General features: G+C 39.7%; 1 protein-coding gene and 1 pseudogene across 1 annotated transcript in view; both read left to right on the plus strand.

Moving 5' to 3' along the window:
* Positions 1-200: 200 nt before the first annotated feature.
* The window catches only part of Scarb2 (scavenger receptor class B member 2), a 61204-nt gene continuing 36232 nt past the window's right edge, over positions 201-25172 (plus strand). The window contains exons 1-2 of the mRNA XM_047566153.1: positions 201-632; positions 22784-22941. Coding sequence (XP_047422109.1) covers positions 516-632; positions 22784-22941 — 275 coding nt within the window. The 5' untranslated portion in view covers positions 201-515. The remainder of the gene's footprint in view (positions 633-22783; positions 22942-25172) is intronic.
* Positions 15634-17237, plus strand: LOC124994367 (lys-63-specific deubiquitinase BRCC36-like; annotated as a pseudogene).

Below are 25172 nucleotides of genomic sequence, written 5' to 3' on the forward strand. Positions count from 1 at the left end.
AGGGGCTGGGGACGCGGCCCGTGCTGGCCATGGTCCTACAGTCACAGCCGCAGCCGCTGAGGGCCTGCGGGGACCTGCAACTGCTGGCACCGGCCGAATCGCGGCCGCCGCTGCGGGGCACATGACTGCGGCCTCTCCTCCGCCCCGCCCGCTTCCCCGCGCAGTCGCCGGCGGTCGCTTCCCCGGGTTGCGGCGAGGCCGACCGGGAGGCGTCAAGGCTCTGCAAGCTTCCTCCACCCTCCCGAGCTGTCCCAGCGAGAGAAACCGAAACCAAGCCCGTTCTTCACCCCGCGGTCCCGTCTGCCTTGTGCTCGGAGGGCCGCGCTCGGTCAGCGGAGGAGCCGACACCGCGCACCGCCGGGGCAGCGCCGCGAGCTGGGCACCAGAGAGCGTGGGCGCCAAAGGGTCCCGGGTCTTCTCGCCGCGACTGCGGAGGCCGTGGCGGCTGCTCCTCCCTCCTCACAGTTGGGTAGCAGGCGGGTGCGGCCTGACCCGGCCCGTGAGCCGCGCGCAGAATGGGCAGATGCTGTTTCTACACGGCGGGGACACTGTCCTTGCTTCTGCTGGTGACCGGCGTCACACTGCTAGTGGCCCGGGTCTTTCAGAAGGCCGTGGACCAGACGATCGAGAAGGTGAGAGGGGCAGGTGTGAGTGTGTGTGTGTGTGTGTGTGTGTGTGTGTGTGTGTGTGTTTCCAGGACACTTCGCACCGTGGACCGTGTGCAGGGAAGACCTGCACCCGGTCAAACCCTCCGGACTGGAACACTCCTTTCTTTCTGTGCTTCGTAGAGAGGGTTAAAGGATGGCGAGGAATGCAGATGACTGTGTTCCCTTTAATAATAATAAATTAGACTGTGATTCTTGACTTTTCAAAAACGCTTGCGCTTATATTGTCATTTGTATTTCTTCCCACCCGCTTCCCACACCCCAATCTCTGTCGTAACCAAACTGTTTTTCTGCTTCAAGAAGAACTAAAACGAAATGAAAGACACCACAGAAGAGGCAGGTTATGTTAGCTGCTTGCTTGGTCTTTGAAGTGGTGTGGGGCTGGGGATGAGAAGTGGGTGTGTGGTCTATTGTGTTCTTGCTTTCCTGCGCTGGGCAGGGCGGTTGGTAGGCAGGCCAAGCCTTTGGGCTAGGTGACATTTCATCCATCACAATCTGCTTAGATGGACTTAGCGGCTTTGTATTTCCTACGGACAGCCTGTATCGCCTTGTCTCACCGTCATTCTTGCCTTTTTCAGACAGCCACCACTTTCAGGCAGAGTTGCATTTAGGTCCCTAAAAGAATTTGGACTTGTCTCTCCCCTTGCATGCGTGGGCTGCAAAGCTAGTCATGTCAGGAGCCCTTTCCATCCTTTGATTTCACTGGTCATTTTTTTCCTCTGCCCTTTCACCCACATCCACCAAGCCACGTGGAAAAAGGAACAAGAGAAAGTTACTGTGATCAATTTTTCCTTTTAAAAAAAAAGTCACTGGAGCAGCCTTTCTTTTTAGCAGCAACATCTTTATACCTCATTTCTTCCAGTAATCTACACTTGTTATCAGCTAGATTAAAAAAAAAAAAAGAAAAAAAAGAGTCCAGACCTTGTTGAGTCACTTTACTTCCTGGTTAGTAATGTTTTATTCCAGATGATAACAGACATCTTCCTTTAACAGAGGTTTTCAGAAGTAATAAATTACTTGGGATCTGGCAATTAAAGGCAGTTTTTAAAGAAAGTGCCATGGCAAAGCATCATTTAATTTTTCACAAGTTCATTGCCAAGGGAAGACAAGAACTACTGTTTGAGCTTCTCAAAGACCATTCTTTGCCTGAGTACTGAGTTCAGGGACAAAATAAACCAAATCCTTTCTCCACTCTCCACATCCAAATCAAGATTTCACAGGATTTATTTGAGGACGTAAACCCTTGCTTTGTGAGTCTAGAGTTAAGCAATCTGATTTCAGGAGACCCAGATAGGATGAGTGATCTTCCCAGTTCCTTAGCTCTAGCTCTAGCCAGCCCTCAGATTCCCTGTGGGTCTCCATTTCATGTTGGCCAGGGTTGGGGGTGGGGGTTGGGTTGCTGTAAGGGAGCCTAAGACCGAACTTTGTATAAGTTTTTCCAATTGATTTTCTCCCTGAGGAATGGCCTCAGACTGATAAGTTACAGTACAGATTTGGGAATGTTGCTCTACCATTTTGCTCTTTCTTGGATAATCTGTAGGGTAGAAGGTAGCACAGGACCGTGGGAAAGAGTAAGGACTTTGCAGGCAAAAACTCCCAGGAATGAATCCTGGCTTCAGGTACTAACTGGATGACCATGGGCTAGTTGTTTAATCTTTCTTCATTCGTGTTTCCCTATCTATAAATGAAGATAATAACAACTAAAGTATATAGAAAGATTGCAAGAATTATTCAAGAAAATGGGTATGATTTTTCTGGGATGTGGTTAGCACTTAATACATGATAGCAATTTTGTTTTTATTAGAAGCCACACAATGAAAATGTACATGAGATTGGGAGTCAGACACACTGTGTTCATATCCTAAATTTGCATTTTCAAGTTTTTCCTTTGGGTAACTTCTCTGAGCCTCAGTTTCATTACTTGTAAAAGTGGGGATGAGAGATGTTAGCTATTTTGCACATGGTGGTATATTTACTATGGAGCTCATGAAGCTTAAGCTTTGGATCCCTTACTTGCACAGGCCCTTCCAAAGCCCTGTACCTAATTCTGTATCCCAATTTTTTTCTCCTAAGAAGGACCCTTCAATTTATATAAGCTTTGGGACCCCCAAAATCTGTATCTGCCTCTGCGTGTGTAGTATTGTGGGGCTAAATGTAGAATAGTTACATAGTGTCAGGCAAGAAACAGGTGACTAATATAAGGTAGTCATCATAGTTCCACTAATATTCTATTATTAATATTAATAATTCTTTCATAACTTGACTATAATATAGTTGTAATTGAATCCACTCTGATATTGCTAGTTCTAGTTTTTTCATTTGAAGATTGCCCATTGAAAAAAAGGAGAGGGAAAAGGAATGGAATTCAAATGCATAGTTTGGCTAATTGTGAGAAGTAATTCCTGTAAGAATAATTTGTCTCAAGTGATCATTGTCCTTGTGCTCTGCAATGACCAGAGGTGACTGAAGGGGGACTTTTATGTTGGCCAGTGACTATAGGGGAAAAAACTAAAATATTCTTGTACCAACAGCTGTGTTGGCTCCCTAGGGACTGCCTTGTATTGGGCAAGCTCTATAATGGTTGCTGTTCAATGTTCTCATTTGTAAAGAAAGACTCTGTAGTACCTTCCTCCTTTTGGGTCCATACCCATTTCCTGGGATACATAAGGCATTAATGAGAGCTTTTCTATCAAGCACTTGAACTTTCCTGAAGATCTAGTGCAGAGAACCAGCAGACCCTTTTCCTCCTACAAGTCTGAAGGGAGAATTTTTTGTTGTATTTCATTTAGTAGCACAACCAATTGTCTTGGCACCTGGCACCGTGCCTGCTACATTATAGCAGTATAGGGACATAATAAATTCTCGCTGTTTCATTTTTTAATTTTATTCTCAGAGCTCTGCACATGCTAAGCAAGCATTCCACAACGGAGCCACTATTGTCTCACATTTTATAATTTTTTTTGTTTTCTTGGGGGGAAAGGTACTGGGGATTGAACTCAGGAGCACTCAGCTATGAGCCACATCCCTAGTTCTGTTTTGTATTTTATTTAGAGACAGGGTCTCACTGAGTTGCTTAATGCCTCACTCTTACTAAGGCTGGCTTTGAACTTGCAATCCTCTTGTCTCAGACTCACATTTGATAGTTTTAATGGAAAGAAGAGTGTCCTGAGAAACAGCAGAACTAGACTCAAATTCTTTTTTGTCACCTACAATACTTGGATTATGTTGAGTAAGCCAAATAGCAAGTTTTTAAAAAAATTTTATGTATAGTTATACATGACAATAGAATGTATTTCAGCAGAATATACATACACAGAGTATAACTTATTCTATTTAGGTTCCCACTCTTGTGGTCATACGTGATGTGGAGTTACCCTGGTCGTGTATACAAATACAAGGCTAGGAAAGTTATGACCAATTAATTCTACTGTCTTTCCTCTTTTCCTCCCCACCTTCCCTTGTTGTGGTTTAGCATCCACAAATCAGAGAGAACATTGGACTTTTGGTTTTTTGGGGATTGGCTTATTTCACTTAGCATGATATTCTCCAGTTCCATCCATTTACCAGCAAATGCCATAATTTCATTTCTCTTTATGGCCAAGTAATAGTCCATTGTGTATATATACCACATTTTCTTTATCCATTTATCTGTTGAAGGACACCTTCAACAATGTTTCCATAGCTTGGTTATTATGAGTTGAGCTACTATAAACATAGATGTAGCTCCATCACTGTAGTGTGCTGTTTTTAAGTCCTTTGGGTATAGACCGAGGAGTGGGATAACTGGGTCAAATGGTGGTTCCAAAGTTTTCTAAGGAATCTCTATACTGCTTTCTGGAGTGGTTGCACCAATTTTCAGTCCCACCAGCAATATATGAGTGAACCTTTTTCCACACATCCTTGCAAACCTTTATTGTTCCTTGTATTCTTGATAATTGCCATTCTGACTGGAGTGAGATGGAATTTCAGTGTAGTTTTAATTTGCATTTCTCTAATTGCTAGAGATGTTGAGCATTTTTCATGTATTTTTTGACCATTCATATTTCTTCTTCTGTGAAGTATGTGTTCATTTCCTTTGCTGATTTATTGATTGGGGTAAGTTATTTTATATTTATTTTCCAATTAAAAATTTTTCCCAATAGCAAATCATTTAACCCTGAAAGTCTCAGTTTTCTCATTTTGAAAATGAGGATAATAAGAATACCTTGGGTTGTCAAAGAATGAAATAAAATTATTTCTGTAAAGCAACCAGCTTAGTGCCTCATACAATGCCAGAACATTAACATTCATTATTATCTTTAGCTATAGGCTTTTTGTTTTTGTTTTTGTTTTTATTGGGGATAAAATCCAGGGGCACTTTACCACCGAGTTACATTCCAAGTCCTTTTTATTTTATTTTTTATTTTATTGTTTTTGAGGCAGGATCTCACTGAGTTGCTGAAAGTCTCGCTAAGTTGCTGAGGCTGGCTTCTAACTTGTGATCCTCTTGCCTCATTCTCCCAAGTCTCTAGGATTACAGGTGTTTGCCACCACACCCATCTCATCTGTTAATTGAAGTTTCTATAGTAACTCAAATTCCTTCTACCTCCAAATATCTGAGATTCTGTGATACAGGCACAGTGCCTTTTATTTAGGGGCAGCTATGTACCTCAGAATAGTAAATTTGACCTCCTGATCCCTACAGACTTGTTGACAGTTTGAACATTTAACAGAAATGGAGGTGTAGAACTAGCCTAAGTCAGATCTGGCTAACAAGGAATGGACTGGCAAGAAAACCAGCGAGAGGAAAAAAGAATTCCTATCCTTTACCTCCTCTTCACAGGCCAAGGCAGGGCACAGTATTAGGTCTCACAAATGGGATGAACAGTACAAACACGCTTACTCTTCACCTGGATAGAGGCTTTGGGCAAATGAGTAGCAGCTGGCCTCCCTGGGAGCATAGCAACTTTGGAGCTGTTCTATTGATGCCTCAAGAGATAAAATAGAATCAATCTTAACTAAGTAGCTTTGATTTGTGAATATAGAGTCTTCTTTTTTATTTCCATTTTAATTTTTTCAAAGACTTCTTTTTTAAAGTAAAATCAGTAGAACAATTTTATTGCTGTATATGTAAAGAAAATCAGCTATATATTATCCTAAAGGGCTCCTTCCTCAGTATGTGCCTTATCTCCTGGGTTGCTTCTATTCAAAGCTAATCATGCATTGCAATTTTTCTTAATCAGAAAAAAACTCAGAGATCATTTAATCTGTTATTTGCATTCAAGCAAAGTGAGGCCCAGGGAAAGTAAGTACTTTACCTACAGCCTAATGGAGAGGTAGGTATAGAGTTAGGCATGCGTGCTGGGTCTCCTGATACTAAACCCATGTTCCCCACCTCAAGGATGGCCACATTTTCCATTTGCCCAGGATTGTGCTCTTTAAGACTCATGCTCTTTAAGAGCTGTGTCCTATTCAAGCTAGCTCAAGCAAGATAAAACTTTGTTTTTCTTTTTATAAAGCTGGAAGGGGGAGCCCTTAGAAACCTAAGGGCGAGAAGCACAGCACATTAAGTCCTCCTGAGAGTACAGTAGAAATTGGAAAGTCAGCAGAAACCAGGCACACTCTCCCATTCTTTCCTTTTCTTTCTCCACCAACCAGCTTCCTCTGCTTACTCATCCTGCCCTAGCTGTTTATGCATCTGGGGCTTCTCAAGCCCCACCTCTGTGTGGCTTTTCAGCTGCTGAGATTTTCGTAGATGTGCCTCATCACTTAGTTTCTCCTTTCCAGGTTTATATCAAAGCGATGTGATTGACTCAGCACAAGCAGAAATCAGAGAGCTACACAGGCAATAGCATTTATTTCCTTGCAAGATTCTTCTAACTCCTAAGCAAAATTATTCAACTCTTCCCTGGCTTCTAGAAATATGATCTTATGATAGCACAATCATAGTATGTTTCTTTCAGTTTCTTACTATTCCGCCTTGACCACAAATGTACCCATTATTAATATTTATGATGATGGAGTAGACCAGTAATTCTCAGCGTAGTCCCTAGACTCAAGGAGTTGCATCAGAATCACTTATGAAAATATGGAAAATATCAGACTCTGCCCAGACCTGCTGAATCAAGTTAAGGAGCTAATCATGAAATCCATTATGAGTTTGGATTGCGATTATTTTTAGTCCATATCTTCATTTCTTGAGACAGGGATTCTAGTTGAGATATATTTTTTTAAAATATATTTTTTAGTCGTCAATGGATCTTTAATTTTATTGATTTATATGTGGTATTCAATATAGAACCCAGGGCCTCACACATGCCAGGCAAGCACTCTATCACTGAGTCACAACTCCAGCCCCTAATAATTACTATTATTCTGCAAAATTTACATTAAAGCAGAGATTTACATTAAAGCAGAGATTGGGGTGAGGAGAAGTTCTTGCCTATGAAAATCGTTTTGCTTTAATTTTGTTTAATAAAGTGCAAGATTTCAGTCTGTCAGGCCACAGTAAAGGGGCCATCTGTTCTGCCAGACATTTGCTTGTTTCCCGGAGAAGAATCAGCAGGTGGAAATAAGCTCATTAATGATAACATAGGAGGTTGGCCAAGTGAGTAGACATTTGTGTCCTTTATTATCAAGATATATACTATACATACACAATACACTGAGGAAGGGACTGTTTTTAATCGGAGATGATAACTAAACTAAAGCATCCAAAGGAAAATAAAGGCTATTTAGGTTGTTTGCTTTCCATTTCTAAAAGCACTTTTAGGTATTCGCTTTGGCAGTCATTCGTTTATTTAGCCAGTATTTACAGAGTGTGTATCATTTGCAAGGCAGAGTGGATCTAATAGTGAACAAGACACAGTGCCCCCCACCCCCGCACAGACTTTATAATCCAATTCAAGTTTTCTTGCTTCTGTCTTTTTTACCCTCTTAAAAAGTATTGAGAACCCCAAAGACTTTGTTTCTGTGGGTATATCTATTGATGTTTACAATATTAAAAATTAAAACTGATATTTTTCAAGATTTTTTTTTCAAACAGAAGAACACCCAAGTATATACTCCATTAGCCATTAGATCAGGGAAAACTTACATGTCAGGTAGCATCCAGAAAACTCCACTCTACACTCAGAATGAGAGTGAAAAAGGCAAACACTGTCTCAGTGTTAACATAGTTTTGACTTTGTGGAACCCCCTGAGAGGGTCTTAGGGGACCCTAGGGGTTCACAGACCACACCGATCCAGTTTTCATTGAACAATGTTGATTTTTAGAATATTTTAAAAAATACATAATTTCCTTGCCTTATATTTCTGTAAGACCAATTTGGAAACTATATTACTAATATTTTCAAACCACCAGAATTTTGTTAGTGTCTTATTCATTGACTATCCTTCAAGTGTCCCCAGGAACTCAGTGTTAAGAACAATAGTTTGGGCCACTAGTGCTTCAGGTTTTGCAAATCTCCTGTCTTTACCTATGTGCTGATCAAACTAAATGAGAATACCTGCATCTCTATAATTGAATTTCAATGATTCCCTTCTAGCCTCAGCCCTGTAAGAATTTTCAATGCATGTGACATCATTTATCATTTTTTTTCATTTATCATTTTAAACTAGTTTGAAATCTCTTTCTGAAGGTAGAGATCCTATCTTATTTAATTCTATATCATCTTCTCATATTGTCAAATGAAATACCTTATACAAAATAGATGGTCAGGGGTCGGGTGTGTAGCTCGGTGATAGAGCACATGCCTAGCATACTTGAGACCCAGCACTGGGGAAAAAAAAAAAGGTCAATAAAAATTATTGGCTGAATAGAAGGGTGGATGGATGGATGGAATTTATGTCTTTGGGAATGATTTTGTTGCATGTTGTTGTTTAGCTTTACATTTTGTCCCATTCTGTAGGACATTGTTCACATATTTGCCTCTTGAATGGTTTATACTTTTAAAATTGGGAAACTTTGTTGGGTCTGGTGGCACATGCATGTAATCCCAGCTACACGGGAGGCTGAGACAGGAGAATCACAAATTCAAAGCCAGCCTCAACAACTTAGCAAGGCTATCTCAAAATAAAAATTTAGAAGGCTGGGGATGTAAAAAAAAATTCAGACTTGTTAAAAGACTGGGGATATATCCAGAGGTGGAGTGCTTGTCTGGCACATGTGAGGCCCTAGAGGTTTAATCCCCAGGAGATTGGGGGTGCAGGAAAGGAAATTTCACCCAGTGATCTGTATTTCTAACTTCTCTTGGAACCTGTGGATGAATTCTCAGCAGTACTGGCCCCACCAAGTCCTGCATGGCAATAGGACCAGCCTTTATTGGGGACCTGCGTTCCTTGTTCTGTGCTGTCTTAAACCGTTTGAGTTGCTTTTGCAAAAAGCCAAAAACTGAGTGGCTTATAAATGATAGGAATGTATTTCTTATGGTTCTGGATGCTAGGAAGTCCAAGTCAAGGCACTGATAGATTTGACATCTGGTGATAGCCCACTTCCTCATTGATGGAAGTCTTCTCAAAACTTCACCAAGTGAAAGGGGCAAATGAGCTCTCTGGAGTCTCTTTTATAAGGGCACTGAATCCCATTCATAAAGGCTCTGCTCTTATAGACCCAATTACTTCCCAAAAGTCCTACTTTCTAACACCAGTACCTTGGGGGTGAGGATTTCCACATGGACATTTAGGAGGGACATAGACATTCCTATCACAGCACGTACTGTCATTCACACCCCCATTGGATCCCAATGCCCTTCTCATCGTGCTTGCTCTGTTGTCTTTCTTCTAGTAGAAAATATCTCTCTGTATCTGATCTTGTTTACCAAAAGAAGGAAGTGGAAAGATAGCTTGAGAGGGTCCCTTGTTTAACAAAAATGGGACAGGGCATGTTTCTTCATAGAAGTAAATTCTTCAATCCATCCATCTGACCTACGTCTTCAGTGCTGATTTTCAGACCCTTTCCAGAAAGAATGAGGCACATTGCCCTTGTTATAGCAATGTCATCACTCATCACAAGTCCCACTTTAAAAAATTTATTCACTTTTAATTGACAAATAAAAAAAACATATATATTTATGGTATACAACATGATGTTTTGATACACGTTTACATTGTAGAATGACTAAATCCAGTTATTTAACATGTTATTTCATATTCTTATCATTTTCTGTGGTAAGAACTTAAAAGCTACTCTCAACAATTTTGAAAAACAGTTACACAACAATACATTGCTATTTAGCTATAGTCACCATAATTTATAATAGATCTCTTGAACTTATTCCTTCTAAATGAAATTTTGTGTCTTTTTCAATCCCCCCCCCCCCCCCCCCGTGCCTGCAAGTCCATTTTAAGGGATATCTTCATTTTATACTTAACTTCTGATAATCAGTAGTGGAAGGAAGTGGGGGACATAGGTATCAATAAGTAGGTAAGGAACACATCCCATAGTTCAACTTTAAGAGATATAATCATAAACAAACAGGTTGTAAAAAGAGACTGGCTGCATAAGTTACATGCAGAACCTGGGGATTGTTCCCATGGCCACATTTCTTCTTTATTCACATCTTAAAATTCTTTTTCTCGCTCACTCTCTTAATGTTTAAGTTCCCTTCTGGTAGCTGCTTTTTTTCCCTTTAGACTGGCAGTTCCTAACCTTAGCGGCACATTTGTTATCACCTGAAATCTCTAAAATCATACCCTAGTGGGTATTTCATGGCAGGAGGATTTGGGGGATAGCAATTCCTCCATATAGTCCTGAATGGACTTTATAGACAGAGTAGCAGCTCATTCATGAACTAGCCTTTGAATCTGAACTATCAAATCTCATTAGCCAAAATCATGACAGTTACAAATAAAGCCAAATGAGTTAAACAACAATGATACAAAAATAACGAATGCCAATATACTTGTACCTAGGTTAAAATAAGGATAGAATGTTAATGGCATCTTATTTCTTTTAGGACAACAGAGAGTAAATGTTTAGTGGACATTTCTTAAATAACTACAAGAGTCTGTTTTGGGTTTGGTTAATTCAGGGAGAAATTTTTAAACACAAAGCAAGACAATAGATGTTTTTATTTTTGGCAAGTTTTATTCATCTGGAATCCAATAAGATCCATTTATACACTATTCAGGTTCTCAGTGTTGATCTGCATCACCTCTGGGTGAATTTAGACTGTGTAAATGGCAACATGGATGTATAAATTGTGTTTAATTATTAAGTCATTCTGTTGCCCTTAAAGAAGGAGTAGCAGTGCTCTTGAGTCATGAAAGTTTCCTTAAAAGTATTGCTGAGTCCCATCAAAAGTCTAATGCAATTCCCTGAGTGCTTATTTTTATCATTTGCAAGTGGCTTATACCAGGACAACTTGTTCAACAACTCTTGTGGCATTAACTTCCTGAAAGGTCATCGTCAGGCCGACTTGGAGGTGATGTGCCTTATGACTGTATTAAGTCATGTCAGAGGTCAGCAGTGGAAGCTCATCCAGCCTGTATCTGATCTATCTCCTACACCTCAGGCCTCAGCCTGGTCAGTGACTCCCTGCCCACTGTCATCCACTCATGGAGGTTATCATCAGTCCTGCCTCTGATCTGCTTTCTATCCACTCAAGTTTAAGATTATGCTGGTGGAAATTTTACTTTTATTTTAAAACAATCTGGCTTCATACATGATCAAAAATATACTTTTCTAGTAATCCAAGATGCTATTTTGCCACTACAAAATAAGCAAAAATTTCTAAACATTTTTTAAAATCAGTATTGATGTGGAGATGCTGAGGTATTTGCTCATACACTGTTTTCTAAAAATAACTGGGCAGTATTTAAAGGCTCATCTATTTTGACAATTTTGACTCATTAATTCTAAGAGATTAATCAATAACTTGGACAAAGATATTCAAGAACATTCGCTGTAGTATGAAAAAAACACTGTCCAATAATAAGAAAACCACTAAACTGATTTATCACTGCAGTGGAAACATACAGATATTAAAATAATATTTTCAAAAACTAATAATAAAGATAATCATTTATGAAAGGTGAGTAAATATTGATATGGAATAATACATATCTTACAATTTCCATTTTAACCAAAATACACATATGTACTTAGATAAAAGTACCAGAGAGAAACAAATCCCCATATTAATAATAGTTAGCATGTATCACAGGACAATTAAATTTTCTTCCTTTTACTTGTTGTCCAAATTTTCTACAATCAGCAAGATGGAATGGGTAGGGAGAGGAGGACAGAGTAACATTGATTTAAGGTAACAACCATCAGAAGCCCCACTTGTGAGTAGAGATTGAAAGCAGCGCTTGACTTCTTTCATTTGCGTTTGCAGTAATATTATTTGTGCCTTTAACTGTCTTTTCTAAATATAATATGAGTATACAAACTCCCATTGATTGATAATTTATCATGGTACCTAGGTATTTTTATCTGATGAAAATACTATATTTTCTTGCTTATAAGTCAGTGGGACTTTTGTGTCTTTACCTAAACAGGTTTATGCCTGTCAGACATAGAAAACCCTCACTATATACATACTGACTGATTAACAGAAAAGTAAATTTTCAGAACAGATTATAAGTTTGGCTATTGACACTGCAAATTCATCACATGAATTGGTAATCATACTAATATTGCTTTTATTGGTAGTCACAGTATTGTGCTTGGAAAAATTCATCATGTTATGTCTGCTTGATTACAATTAGTGCCATCCAAAGTCACATGGTAAAATTGATTTAAAATCTTATGCTAATTTTTAAAATTGGTGTAATGAAGAAAACTCAGCTGATTACAAGGTTCGTCCCGTGGCTGTCACTGCAGCAGAATCCGTAGAGAAAGGGGATCAGTTGTTCCCAAGCCATGGTGTTAAGTTTAGGCTGGCACGGGGCTGTGACTGGGGATACTGGCTCCTTGTATCTGACAGAATGAATGGCTTCCTGTGCCAGACATTCTCCAGGCCTAAGCTTAAGGTTATTATTTGTTAGTGTCCCAGTCTTTCCTTTGCAGAGCAAGCTCCAGGAGTGCATGTTGAGAATCTGGGCCAGAAATTGGAAGTTTAAATCAAAACAGGGCCCTCTTCTGGACTTTTGCTTGTGGCATGAGGTAGATAGGTTTTCTTTGAATACATAACTTAAGAGGGGACTGGGCAGCCACCAGGAAGCTCTAGGATTCAGTTCATACTTTCTTAGTTCTTCATGGGTGGGGAACTGCCCACAGCCTCACACAGCTGCCCTAGTTTCCTTTCTCTGAAACATCAGGGTGACTCTCCAGGAAGTAGGAGATCAACTTATGGTTTTTCTGTAGTTGTGGTCCCTCCGGGGTAGGGTTGCAAGATAAACTTCAAGACACACAGTTAAATTTGAATTCCAATTAATAACAAATGTTTTAGTGAGAGTATGTCTCCTGCATTATTTCTGTTCACTTTGAATTATAAGTTAATATTCTGCCATATTTATTTTGTCTCATATGCACTTTTTTGGGGAAGTTTTTAAATATAAGATACAGGCATCATAACACTCTGCCCCTAAATCCTTTAGTATGCATCTTGGAGGGATTAAAGCATTTTTTTACATAACCCATGTAGTATTTGGGATATACTTATTCTAAACAATTATTTGTTGTTTATATGAAATTCAATTTAAACTGGACAATGTGTGTTTTTATTTGCTAAATCTGATGACGCTCAACAGGGGTGCTGTGGGGTGGCCAAGCACAGGCTTTGCAACACTGCACACCTGGACTTTATCAAATTTGACTTAATTTATATATAAAAGATTTATTTATATATAAAAATATATTTATGTATAGTATATATTTATACATATTTATTTATATATAAAATATATAATTTCTTTATATATACAAGATTTATTTATAAAAGGCCAGAGAAAAATAAACCTACATGTTTATAGTGATAGCATGAACCACAGGGGAAATATTTTTCTTCTCTCTTTTTCCTGTGACTCTGAGTTGTCACGGCAAAGGAAAAGTATACAGAATTATACAAATCGAAAAAAATAAGAATTCTTATTTTGCGGGACCCGAATTAAAGCTCATAGAAAATGTACATAAAGCCCCTAGGACAGCCCCTAACTCTAGCAACTGGCAAGTGGTACTGATGGTGACTCTATTCTGAGCCGAAAGTCAGGAGAAGATAAAAATAAAGATGCAACTGTTTTAGGAACGCTGGCAGCTGTATTTACAACTTCCCTCCCTGCTCTCATTCCCCTCTCCCCGCGTACTTGGGGGGAAGGGCGGAGGGGGGGTGCGCGCGTGCGCCGTGCGCGCACGAGCTCCCAAACCTGGAGCCCTGGGTCTACCCCGGGTTTAGAGAAGGTTCCACGACGACCATCCAGCCGCGAGGTGGAGAAAAAGAGACCTAAGTGCAGAAGAATCACCACTGTTGAGGGGGAGATTGGAATGGAATAAAAGGAGGTGGGAGAGTTCGTTGGATGTCGCCGACTCACGCAGGAAGCTCCCAGGGCAGAGAACTACCACGAGAGGCGGCCGCCGGGGAGAGCCACGGGAACAGAATCTGCAGCCGGCTGTGACTCTGACCCGCCGTCAAGGACTGTTTTCTTATTGTGAATAGTGTTTTAATCTGACTTGTTTGGTTAAGGAGTCGAGTCTACCAAATGTTTATTTCTATCCTAAAAGTTGGAGGGAAGAGTTCAAGCCAGACTGTTTATAGATGCCTGAACAGCATAGCGTACCCCCTTCTCTGGAAATGGTTTTACCTTCTTTCCTTCCTTTCTGGAAACTTCCCAATGTTTTTCTTTGGACTTTTGGTTGCCTAGGAGCTGGATGGAAACCAAAAGATAAACCTGAGCAGTTCACTCACACTTGCTGGTTCACCTGAGGTCATAATTCTGAGTTGGTTATCCTTAACAAAGAAAGGAGATCTAAAGTCCTGTCTCCCTGTAAAATTAATTCCCCATGATCTGTGAACCGCGCTGATCACTGTCTGATTCCACCACTTGCAGCAGCGTCCACCCTAATTTTCCCCACACCCTGATCTTCTGACCCTGTTAACTTCTTCCTGTAAACGGGAAAACCCTTGCCTAACTTTGAGATTCCTGGAGATATCATTGTCAGAACTGTCTCCCAACTACGAATCGTTCCATTTCCCTTTGCAATAATCCTTTCAAATGGTCTCTTCTCGAAGTCAGATTTGGTTTTCATTTGACACTCCTGACCATATGCCACCTGCCTATGTTGAGATGACACAGGAAGGAGTTGTAGAAGATTAGACCAGTATAATAATGGGAGGAGGGATGGACTAGGAGATAAGGATTAACTGAGATGAGCTGTGTGTGTATCTCTGGACGTAATTGTAGTGCTTAGTAAATGGTTGTGGTCTTGGTTGTTACCACCTACAGGTTGGGGTTGAGAGGATTTCAGGGCATAGTCTGAAGAAGAAGAAAATAAACAAAAGCTAATCATGTGAGTCTGCTGAAATATAGGCAATTCAGCAAATGTGAAACAGTAAAAGAGAGGGGCAGGAATTAATGAATTAATGAATCATGGTCCTCTCTTCCAGCCCAGTTTAGGTTGAAACAACAAAGTATTAACCTGAGATTAGAAATAGGGACTGGAGTGCAGCTCAGTGGTAAAGCTTTTGTCTATCACGCTTGGTCCTGCTCTGTGTGTGTGTGGTGGGGGGATACCCTCCCCCATAATCAGAAGGTAGAACAGGAAAGAATGACTCAGAAAATTTAGAGTTCATAGGTTAGAGCAAAAAGCAAGCATTAAAATTAAAAAGACCTCATAGAAATAAGCAACATACTTAATGATCTGTGTTAAATGTAAAAAGCAGATGTAAAGCATGCCTATATGGGGACAAGATAAAGTGAAAACATTAAGATGGGGAAATAAAGATAATTTAAAGATTTTAAAGTTTTAGTTACCCTAAAAATAATTGTGCCTTATCTTTTTTTTAAGTGAAAATCAGATTTATAAAATGTTACTGATAAACAACTAAAGGAGAGAGAAGGAATGGAAACAGAGAATCGATTCATTCTAGTCTTTCCTTTGTCCTTAGAAACAAGGTGAGCCTAATGCTTCTGTGCTCAGCTCTCCAGAGGCACCAGGAGCAGCCACCCACCGCTGCACTTCACCATTTCTTTTCCTGTTACTGTCAGGGTGGTTGATTTAGCATTCTGTGTTCCTTGCTGATTCTTCTGGACACTTATCACAGTGTATGCAGAATCTTGTTTAAGAAAATTTCCTGAGTCGCTGGGTGCCGGAGTAGCTGTTGCTGGAGCTCCCAACCGGTTGGTCAGGTCAAAGTGGGCCCGAGGCGAACAGGAACAGGGTCGGATCAAGATGGCGGTGCAGGTGGTACAGGCGGTGCAAGCGGCTCATCTCGAGTCTGACACTTTCCTAGTTGGTCTCAACCACGCTTTGAGCACAGAAAAGAAGGAGGTGATGGGGCTGTGCGTGGGGGAGTTGAATGATAACACAAGGAGTGGCTCCAAATTTGCATATACTGGAACTGAAATGCACACAGTTGCTGAAAAGGTGGACACCGTCAGAATTGTTCACATTCATTCTGTCATCATCTTGTGACGTTCTGATAGGAGGAAGGACCACGCAGAAATTTCTCCAGAGCAGCCATCGGCAGCCTCAACAGAGGCGGAGAGGTTGGCTGAATTAACATGTCACCCCATGAGAGTTGTGGGCTGGTATCGTTCCCATCCTCATATAACTGTTTGACCTTCACATGTTGATGTTTGCACACAAGCCATGTGCCAGATGGTGGATCAACATTTTGTAGGACTTATTTTTTCCTGTTTCATAGAGGATAAAAACACAAAGACTGGCTGGGTACCCTACACTTGCTTCCAATCCATACAGGCCCCAAAGAGCTCAAAGTATGAGAGAATTGAAATTCCAATCCATATTGTACTTCATCTCACCATTGGGAAAGTATGCCTTGAATCAGCCGTGCAGCTGCCCAAGACCCTATGCCAGGAGGAACAGGATGCACATAGGGGGATTCACAGCCTTACACATCTGGACTCAGTAACCAAGATCCCTAATGGTTCAATGTTTACCAAGAATCCGTGCAGTCAGATGTCAGCAGTCGGCGGGCCTCTTTTACAGTGGTTGGAGGACAGATTGGAGCAAAACCAACAGCATTTGCAGGAGTTACAACAAGAAAAAGAAGAACTTATGCAAGAACTTTATTCCCTAGAATAAAGCAGGAGACAAAATGGGAACAGATGAAAATATCCAGTGTAAAATTAATTAAATCAATTTTGATGAAGAAAAAGTTGGAGGACTCACATGACCTGACTTTGACTTACTATAAAGCTACTGTAATCAAGATGTTAAAGTATTAGCAGAGGGATAGACACATAGAACAGTGGAACAGAAGAGAACCCAGAAATAGACCCACATAAATATGCCAAACTAATTTGACAAACTAATAAAGACAATTCAATGAAGAAATCAAGCTGAAGCAACTGAATGCACATTTTTTAAAAAAGAACCTCAACCTAAACCTCACTAAAAGTTTCTATAAAAGTTACCTCAAAATGTATCATGGTTGTAAGCACAAGGTCCTGGGTTCAATCCCCAGAACCGAAAAAAAAAAAAAAAAAAAAAAAAAGTATCATGAATTTAAATATAAGATGTAAAGCTACAAAACTTGTAGAAAAAAATCATAGGAGAAAAATCTTCAGGAGACAAGTTCTTGTACTTCACTTCAAAAGCACAATCCATAAGAGAAAAAAGTTGATATATTAAGCCTCATGAAAATTAAAAAGTTTGATTCTGTAAGAAATTTTTTAAGAAGAATAAAATACAAGCTATCAATTGAGAGAAATTATTTGTAAACCATATAGTATCTAATCAATATGGACTTTTGTGCTCAACACTCAATAGTAAAAAACAGTCCAATTAGAAAATGAGCAAAAGATATGAATAAACATGTCATTGAAGAGGATATATGGATGGCAAGTAATCACGTGAAAAGATGTTAAACTTCATGAGTCATCAGTGAATGCAAATTAAAACCATGATGATGTATGATGTGCACACTTTTTAGAATGGTTAAAGAGAAAAATTGTGTTGAGGATTAAAACTGTCCTCATATATTCATGATAGGAATGTGAAATGGTACAGCCACTCTGGAAAAGAGTTTGGAAATTTCTTATGAAGTTAAACATACTTAATCATACAAACCAGCAATTGCCTTCCTGGACATTTATCCCAGAGAAATGAAAACCTATGTTGGCACAAAAAGTCATACAACAATTTTCATACCAACTGTATTAATAATAGCCCCAAACTGGAAACAACTCCAATGTCCTGCAATGGGTAAATGGTTAAACAAATTATCCATATTGTGGACTACTACTCTGAAATGAAATGAACAATAACTTAAATGAACCTCAGGGGTATTGTGTGTGGTGAATGACAAAAAAAGAATCTCAAAAGTTCACATACTGTACAATAATATTCATATAACATTATTGAAATTACAAAATTATAGAATGAACAGATTAATGGTTGCCAGGGACTAGATGGGGTATGGAATATGTGTGACTATACATGGATGGCACAAAGAGTTCCTGTGTGCTGATGGAATAGTTTTGTATCTTGATTGTGGTATTGAGTATATAAATCTATAACTATGCTAAAATTATATAGACCTATACACACATGCATGTGTGTAAAATCTGGTGAAACTTAATAAATTTTGTCGTCTACTTAAAAAAAGAAAAGAAAAGAAAAGAAAAACACCTGAAATTTATGCACCCCAAGAAAATGCTCAAATGTGAATCAGCCTGGTTAGCTCTCTGGTACTTTGACTTTAACATTTAAAATGTTAAAGCTACTTTGACTTTAACATTTAAAATGTTAAAGCTACTTTGACTTTAACATTTTCCTCTGTTTTCAGGAGAGAAATAAACATTTAGTAGACTTGACTCCCTAACTAAACAAGCAAATGAAAACATTAGTAATAACAATAAAAACAGCCCCTGTTGGTTGCTAGAGACATGGCTAATGGCAGATTCTGCTACACCTGGGTTCTCCCCACTCTCTGCCTCCACCCTTGGCTTTCTCTGTCTGGCTGAAGGAATCTGATCAAGACTGTCTTCTCTTCCAACATTACAAGCAAAGTCAATGGAAGCTAGTGTCTGTTTTCTAGGATTATATTTAGTTGATTGAACAAATATTTCTCCAGGTAGGACACTGTCCTAGGTGTCCTGGTTGTCCTAGGTGCTGTAGGGAGTATTAAAGAGAGAAAAAAATAAAACAAAAGCCCTTTTCTTTTTGTAGATAAGCACCTTTTGTTTTGAGACCCTAACAGATAACTTAATACATTAACATACTAAATAGCTGCAATTTTCTTCCAATCTTAGGTTGCTAAATTTATGTTTTGTGTTGATTCCTAGAAACTTCAATTTTTAAATGTTTTCTGTGCTAACCATTTCCCTCTAAGTGATTCCTGTATGTCAGAAGGTTCAAAGAAAGGGAGAATGTGTCCTATTGAGGGGCACGCAAGCATTTTGTGGAAGAGGAAAAATTATTGTCTTGCCCTTTTCTGGAACTTCATGGGAAAGAAGAAGAAACCCTTGTTTTAGTGAAATCAAACAACTTTTTAAATATGCATGGGTCTTCAAAATCCTTTAGAAGATAAGTAATACTATTTACACATTAGACCTTCTTATAAGTAACATATTAATCATGTGACAGGGCTGTTCTGAGGTGCTGTATGTGCACTTGATCATGGAGAGACTCCACCATATAACCTGTATAATTAGAATGTGTAGTATGTTATAAATATTTTATTAAAATGTTGTATGCAAAGGTGGAATGAGAGAGTGGAGGAAAAGCTGCTCTTTGTTCCAGACCCAAATCTGACGTAAGTAGATAAAGGCTGGGTACCTCTTATCAGCCCTGAGGACCCTTCCAGTTGTGGTGTTTTCTTGCACTCTGGGCTTGAACTGGCTGTTCCTCTCTCCTCCTCACATAGATTAGACTTCTGTTTGGAAGGTAAGATAAAAGGTCAGAAAGCTCCTAACTGCCTTAAATGGTTGATGAAGTATCTCCACACCTGGAACAGGAAGTGATCAGTGTGTGGCAGAGCAGATGAGAAAGACTTGCCAAAGAGTTAATAGTAGGATCTTGGAAGTTGGAAGAACACAAGAGATTTCATGGTTTGCTTTTTTCCATCTCATCATCCCGATCTCAGCTCATCCCATCATTTTATCTATAAGATACCTATAAAAACCTATAAAAATTTTAGGACACTTATAAAATTGCCCAATTTAAGTTTTTATAGGAATTCTGTAGATAGGACAATAGGACATAATGGGTTAAATCAGTTCATAAAGACAAAGAGTATTTTTTTTTTTTTTGGTACTGGGATTGAACTCAGGGGCTCTCGACCACTGAGCCACATCCCCAGCAGCCCTATTTTGCTTTTTATTTAGAGACAGGGTCTCACTGAGTTACATAGCACCTTTAGCACTCCGCTTTTGCTGAAGCTGGCTTTGAACTCTCCAGCCTCCTGCCTCAGTCTCCGCAACCACTGGGATTATAGGTGTGCAGCACTACGCCCAGCAAGACCAAGAATATTTCAACAACGACCTGTTTGGATAGAAAACCAAAGGTTGGACATTCCAAACTGATGCAAACCAAGAGTAATCCCCTCTATGAAATGGTCAAGTTGAGGGTGTGAATTTACTCAAGTCATCCAGACAACTGGCCATGCTATGACTTTCCAGTTTTCTATATTTGTTTATTCCACAGTCACCTTTTTTTTCTTCAGCAGAGATTCTTGGTATGTTTTCAGTTAAATAATAAAGCGGTGTCATTGAGTTTGCTTGCAACATTGCTTCTTTTAATTTGGAGCCCTGAGCTACTCAAACTTGATATTCTGTCACATGCTTGTTACAGTACATTTTTAGCCAGTGGTTTTCTAACCTGTTCTGAAACTTGTCTCTAGTTATTGTCACTCAGAGCTTCATCATCAGAGGGAGTGACAGGAAGATCAGGGGCTGTTTTGCTTGCAATTTGATTCTTATTTTATCACTAGCGTAAAAATATTGATATTGTATCAGTAGATCCCATTTTTCTTTCTCAGTTTTCTTTTTAAAATTTTCTCAATATTAATTTCCTTACTCATTATTTTTAAAGTTGGAAAATACAAAATCTCATCAAGGAGAAAATAACAGTGATCCAAATTCCCAACCTTTAAAGTTAATTACTGTTCTTTTTGGTTTATTTATCTTATCCTGCGCTTTTATCTTTCTTGTGTTCTTCAATAACTTTTACTATTAAATTACAGTTTTTCTCTTTCAACATATTGAAGACTGTTATGGCTACTGGGTAATAGGAGCCTGCATGTTAGCTTTGGCCACTGTATTTATCAGGCTTATGTTATCAGGCAATTGTGAATAACATACAACACCTGAATATCATTGTCTTGTAAGTAACATCTGTTCCACCTCAGTAAGCATAGGCTGGCCTGCAGTTCCAGCTTGACTGGCTGACCTCTAGGCTTCTGGTCAACTTCAGGTCTGGTCTGCACATTCCCATTTTAGGATCTAGGCTGAGAATCAACAGCTGCCTGTGCCATGCTCTTCTCTTGGCTGAGATGACATCTCCAAGATATCTGATGGAGAGGTGCCATGCATCTTAAGCCCTTAGCTTCAAATTGGTGCTTTGCCACCACCCACCCACATTGAGTTGGTGAAATCTTATCAGTTGGCCTGGCCTGAAATCAGTGGGGTGGGAAGAATACTTTTGCCATGAGGGAACCATGACTATTCATTTGCTAAGGCTGCCGTAATAAATACCACAGATGGGGTAGCTTGAACAACAGAAACTAAGAGGCCATTGTTTTGGACTAAGCTCCTGCACCAGGCCCCCAGAGACCAAATTAAAAATCAAAATGAAGCCATTCATAATAAAGTTAACCAACCAAAACTAAGTTATCTTATCTTCTGCAAAATAAAAAGAGAGGGAGAGAACCAAATTTCCTAGAACCTGAAGTAAGTTGTTGTCAAAAGTGAACTTTTATTGGTCAATCTCCCTGCCCCTGCTTACAAGGAAAGTAACAAAAATGACCAATCTTCTTTATTATTCTTTGTTTCTGCTTCTTTCAGTCCTTTTTTGTACATAATACCAATCTCCTCTGCTCAGCACATCAGAACTCTTACTCTGTTTTACAGCAAAGAAAGTCAAGTAAGATCTTTAAATTATTTTTTTGTCCTTTGATAGCAGGATTCATTTCTTCTGAAACCTCTGTCCTTGGCTTGTAGATGGCCATCTTTTCCCTGTGTCTTCAGGTGATCTTTTGTCTGCATTTATCTATTTCCTAACTTCTTGGATTAGTCATATTGGATTATGGCCCAACCTTATGACCTTATGTAACTTTGGTTACCCCTCTAAAGACTCAGTACCCTTTATAGTTACATTTTGAGGCACTGGGAGTTAGGACTTCAGCATATGAACTTGGGGGTGATAGGGGTATGTAATTCAGCCCAAAATACCTGGCAAGGGTAGGAAGAAAAGCAAGGATGATGGACAAACAGTCTACCATAGTCTCTTAACCTCAGTGAGGTTTGGTTTCCTTGTCTTTGAAACAGGAATAGGCATTTATACTTTATGAATTTGTTGGGAATTTATACAAAAATGCATGTAAACCCCTGGTGGTGAAGTGAGTCAGGATGAGTATGGTTTCATATCAACTTGAAAGACCCAAACTTGTCGTGGGCCTGTCTACTTGTTCTTGTCTCACCTGGGCAAGCTGGAAGTGTATGGTACTTTTCAGAAGAGGCTAAATTCTTCAGCAACTGTACTGTCAGTGAAATCTTTGAAAATAACAAAGCCAAGTGGGGCATTAGGTTTTGGCAATGCCATGTTCCCACCCATGAGCTATGTCTCTAGCAATCTCCCTTTACAACAAATATTTATTGAAGATCTATGGCTTAATGGGAATATGGGCCCTCTTGGTGCAATGCATGGAACTGTTCTCAAGAGACTGCAGTTGAATGCCTGTGAATAATTAAAATAACTGAGCTAGGACATCAGAGTAGGGTATATACTTCCTATTTCATGTTCAAAGCCAATGGTCTTACAGTTTTGTAAATCTCCTTTTGGTTTTCTTTCCTAGAATATGGTGTTAAGGAATGGTACTGAGATCTTTGACTCCTGGGAGAAGCCCCCTCTGCCCGTGTATACCCAGTTCTATTTCTTCAATGTCACCAATCCAGAGGAGATCCTCAGAGGAGAGACCCCTCGGTTAGAAGAGGTGGGGCCATATACCTACAGGTAAGTCCTGACCACCAGCCTACTTGCCATGCTGGAAATATGGAACCACCTCATTGTGCCTGGTCCTCATTGCCTCTGCCAGCATTACCCCATGAGCCACATGGGGAGCACAAGTGTTGGCTCCATTCTGTCTGAAACACTGCTGATGTGTGTGGTACCTCAACAGAAAATGACTGCGGGGACTGCCCAAGTCCTAGTGCACTTTGTTTGCCATGAAGAGTTACCTCTGACTATTTTAAGGTCACCCCTTGGTACTTTTTAGTGAGTTTTAGGATCTTCCCCACCATTTTCCTTTCCCACATACCTTTTAAAATTAGTTTCCAGAATTCACCATTGGTCTAAGGTACCTTTCTGTTTCTTATCTACCCCCTTCCCCAACCCATCCTGGGTATGAGAGATAACCGAGTGGCAGGGTTGGTTAGAGTCTTTGGCAGTAACCACCAGTTCCAAACAGTGGCGAAATGGGAGAATTGCTTTAATTATTTTTAAAAAGATGAGCAGAGGAAGATGCTTGGGGATCTTATAATCAGAGCTTTTTCCCTATTGCAGTCGCCCTCTTCCTCCTATTACAGTAGCTTCTTCTTCCCTCTGTAGTCATCTTTCCAGTAAAGTCTCTCCTTGCCAAGTTAAAAATTCATAGATTGACAGAGGAAGCAGAGAGTAAGTTCTTCCTTTATCAAGACTGCTAAATGGTCAAAATGCCTATAATCTGTCATAATTGGTCACTCAGTGTTTGATGGATGACTGCCTGCTTCATTTGTTATGAATCAATATTTTCCAGAGATTAAAAAGCCCTGGTCCTACAGTGATCCACTCTACCTTTGGTATCAGATGATGACCTGTTTCTAATCCCACCTCTGCAATTTACAGACTCACTGTGTTTCAGTTTCCTTATTTGTAAGTAGGGAGAAAAATAAAACCCCCAAGTAGGATTATTTGAAGAGCAAATGATTCAGTAAGTCAGTATTTATAAAATGCTCAAACTAATGCCTAACACACAGTCAGTGATAGCAAGTGTTTGCTATTATTATTAATCTTAATGAATTTATTTAGTCTGCATAATTCAACATCCAGAATGGAAAAGATGAACCCAGTTGTTATATAAAGGAATTTTAAGAAAACTCTTGGGTCCTTATTTTTATTATTTATTGAGAGGCAAGGTCTCACTCTGTTACCCAGACTGACCTCAAACTCCTGGGCTCAAGTGATTCTCCTGCCTCAGCCTCCAAAATAGCCAGGACTACAGGTGTGGGCTACAGTGCCTGCTGTGGTCCTCATTTTTTAAAGCACTTTTATGCCTAAAGAAAAATACAACTAAAGAAACTCTGTGCTGTGGTAGAGCAGTTCTCTGTCTGAGACTCTCCTACAGGCAACACCTGATTATAGGATTAGGATCCCAAGTATGCTGTGAGGTGGTAGTGTGGTTGTTTTAACTAAATTCCTTAGGGTGAGGGGGAGACTGCCTCCTCAGGAACGAACCTCCCCCGAAAACTAAAAAAGAACCCCAACACATGTCTTCCCCTCTGGGTCTCCTGTCCTGTTCCTGTGGTCATTATCCTTGATTCCTGAGACAAAAGACATGGACTGTAAGCTGGGTGCTGTTATGAGCCTGTCCTCCCAGCTAGTCAAGAGGGTGAAGCAAGAGGATTACCTGGTGCAGGAGTTGGAGGCTAGCCTGGACCTCATCTCCAAAATTGAAAACAAAATAAAACAAGACAAAACACCAAGAGGAAGAAGACATGGATTCTAATCAACTGAAAGCAAAATCAATATTCTGCTGAAATGTCTCCTGGTTGTTGTGGTTGTTGTATCTGGGCATAAGTATGCTCTGTTAGATGTGGTTTTAGGAATAAATCCTGAAGTAAAACAATGTTCAACTGTAAACATAGCCCTCCATGTTCCCATTAATAGGAACCTTGACTAATTACTCTTGGGGAAAGCTCAGGAACATTTTTTCAGGGGTTCTTGCATTAGTTATATGCAAATGCTACACCTGGAATTCCTGGATCCCCAAGGGGTCTCTGGATAAATTTCAAGGTGGTCTGTGACTTTAATGGGCAATTCTCTTCTGGCTTGTCCCATGTAGCACTTCTTTCAGGTATAAAAGTGTGCAATAAACCACTGTAGTGTTAGCAGTCCCCAAGGCCCTACTACTGCAGGCACAGACATTGTATCTCACTGAAGCTGTTTGAAATATTATTGATGTTCTTAAATTCTTTAAAATTTAACCT

The sequence above is a fragment of the Sciurus carolinensis genome, chromosome 10, assembly GCF_902686445.1.
Source record: "Sciurus carolinensis chromosome 10, mSciCar1.2, whole genome shotgun sequence".
In the NCBI taxonomy this organism is placed as follows: domain Eukaryota; kingdom Metazoa; phylum Chordata; class Mammalia; order Rodentia; family Sciuridae; genus Sciurus; species Sciurus carolinensis.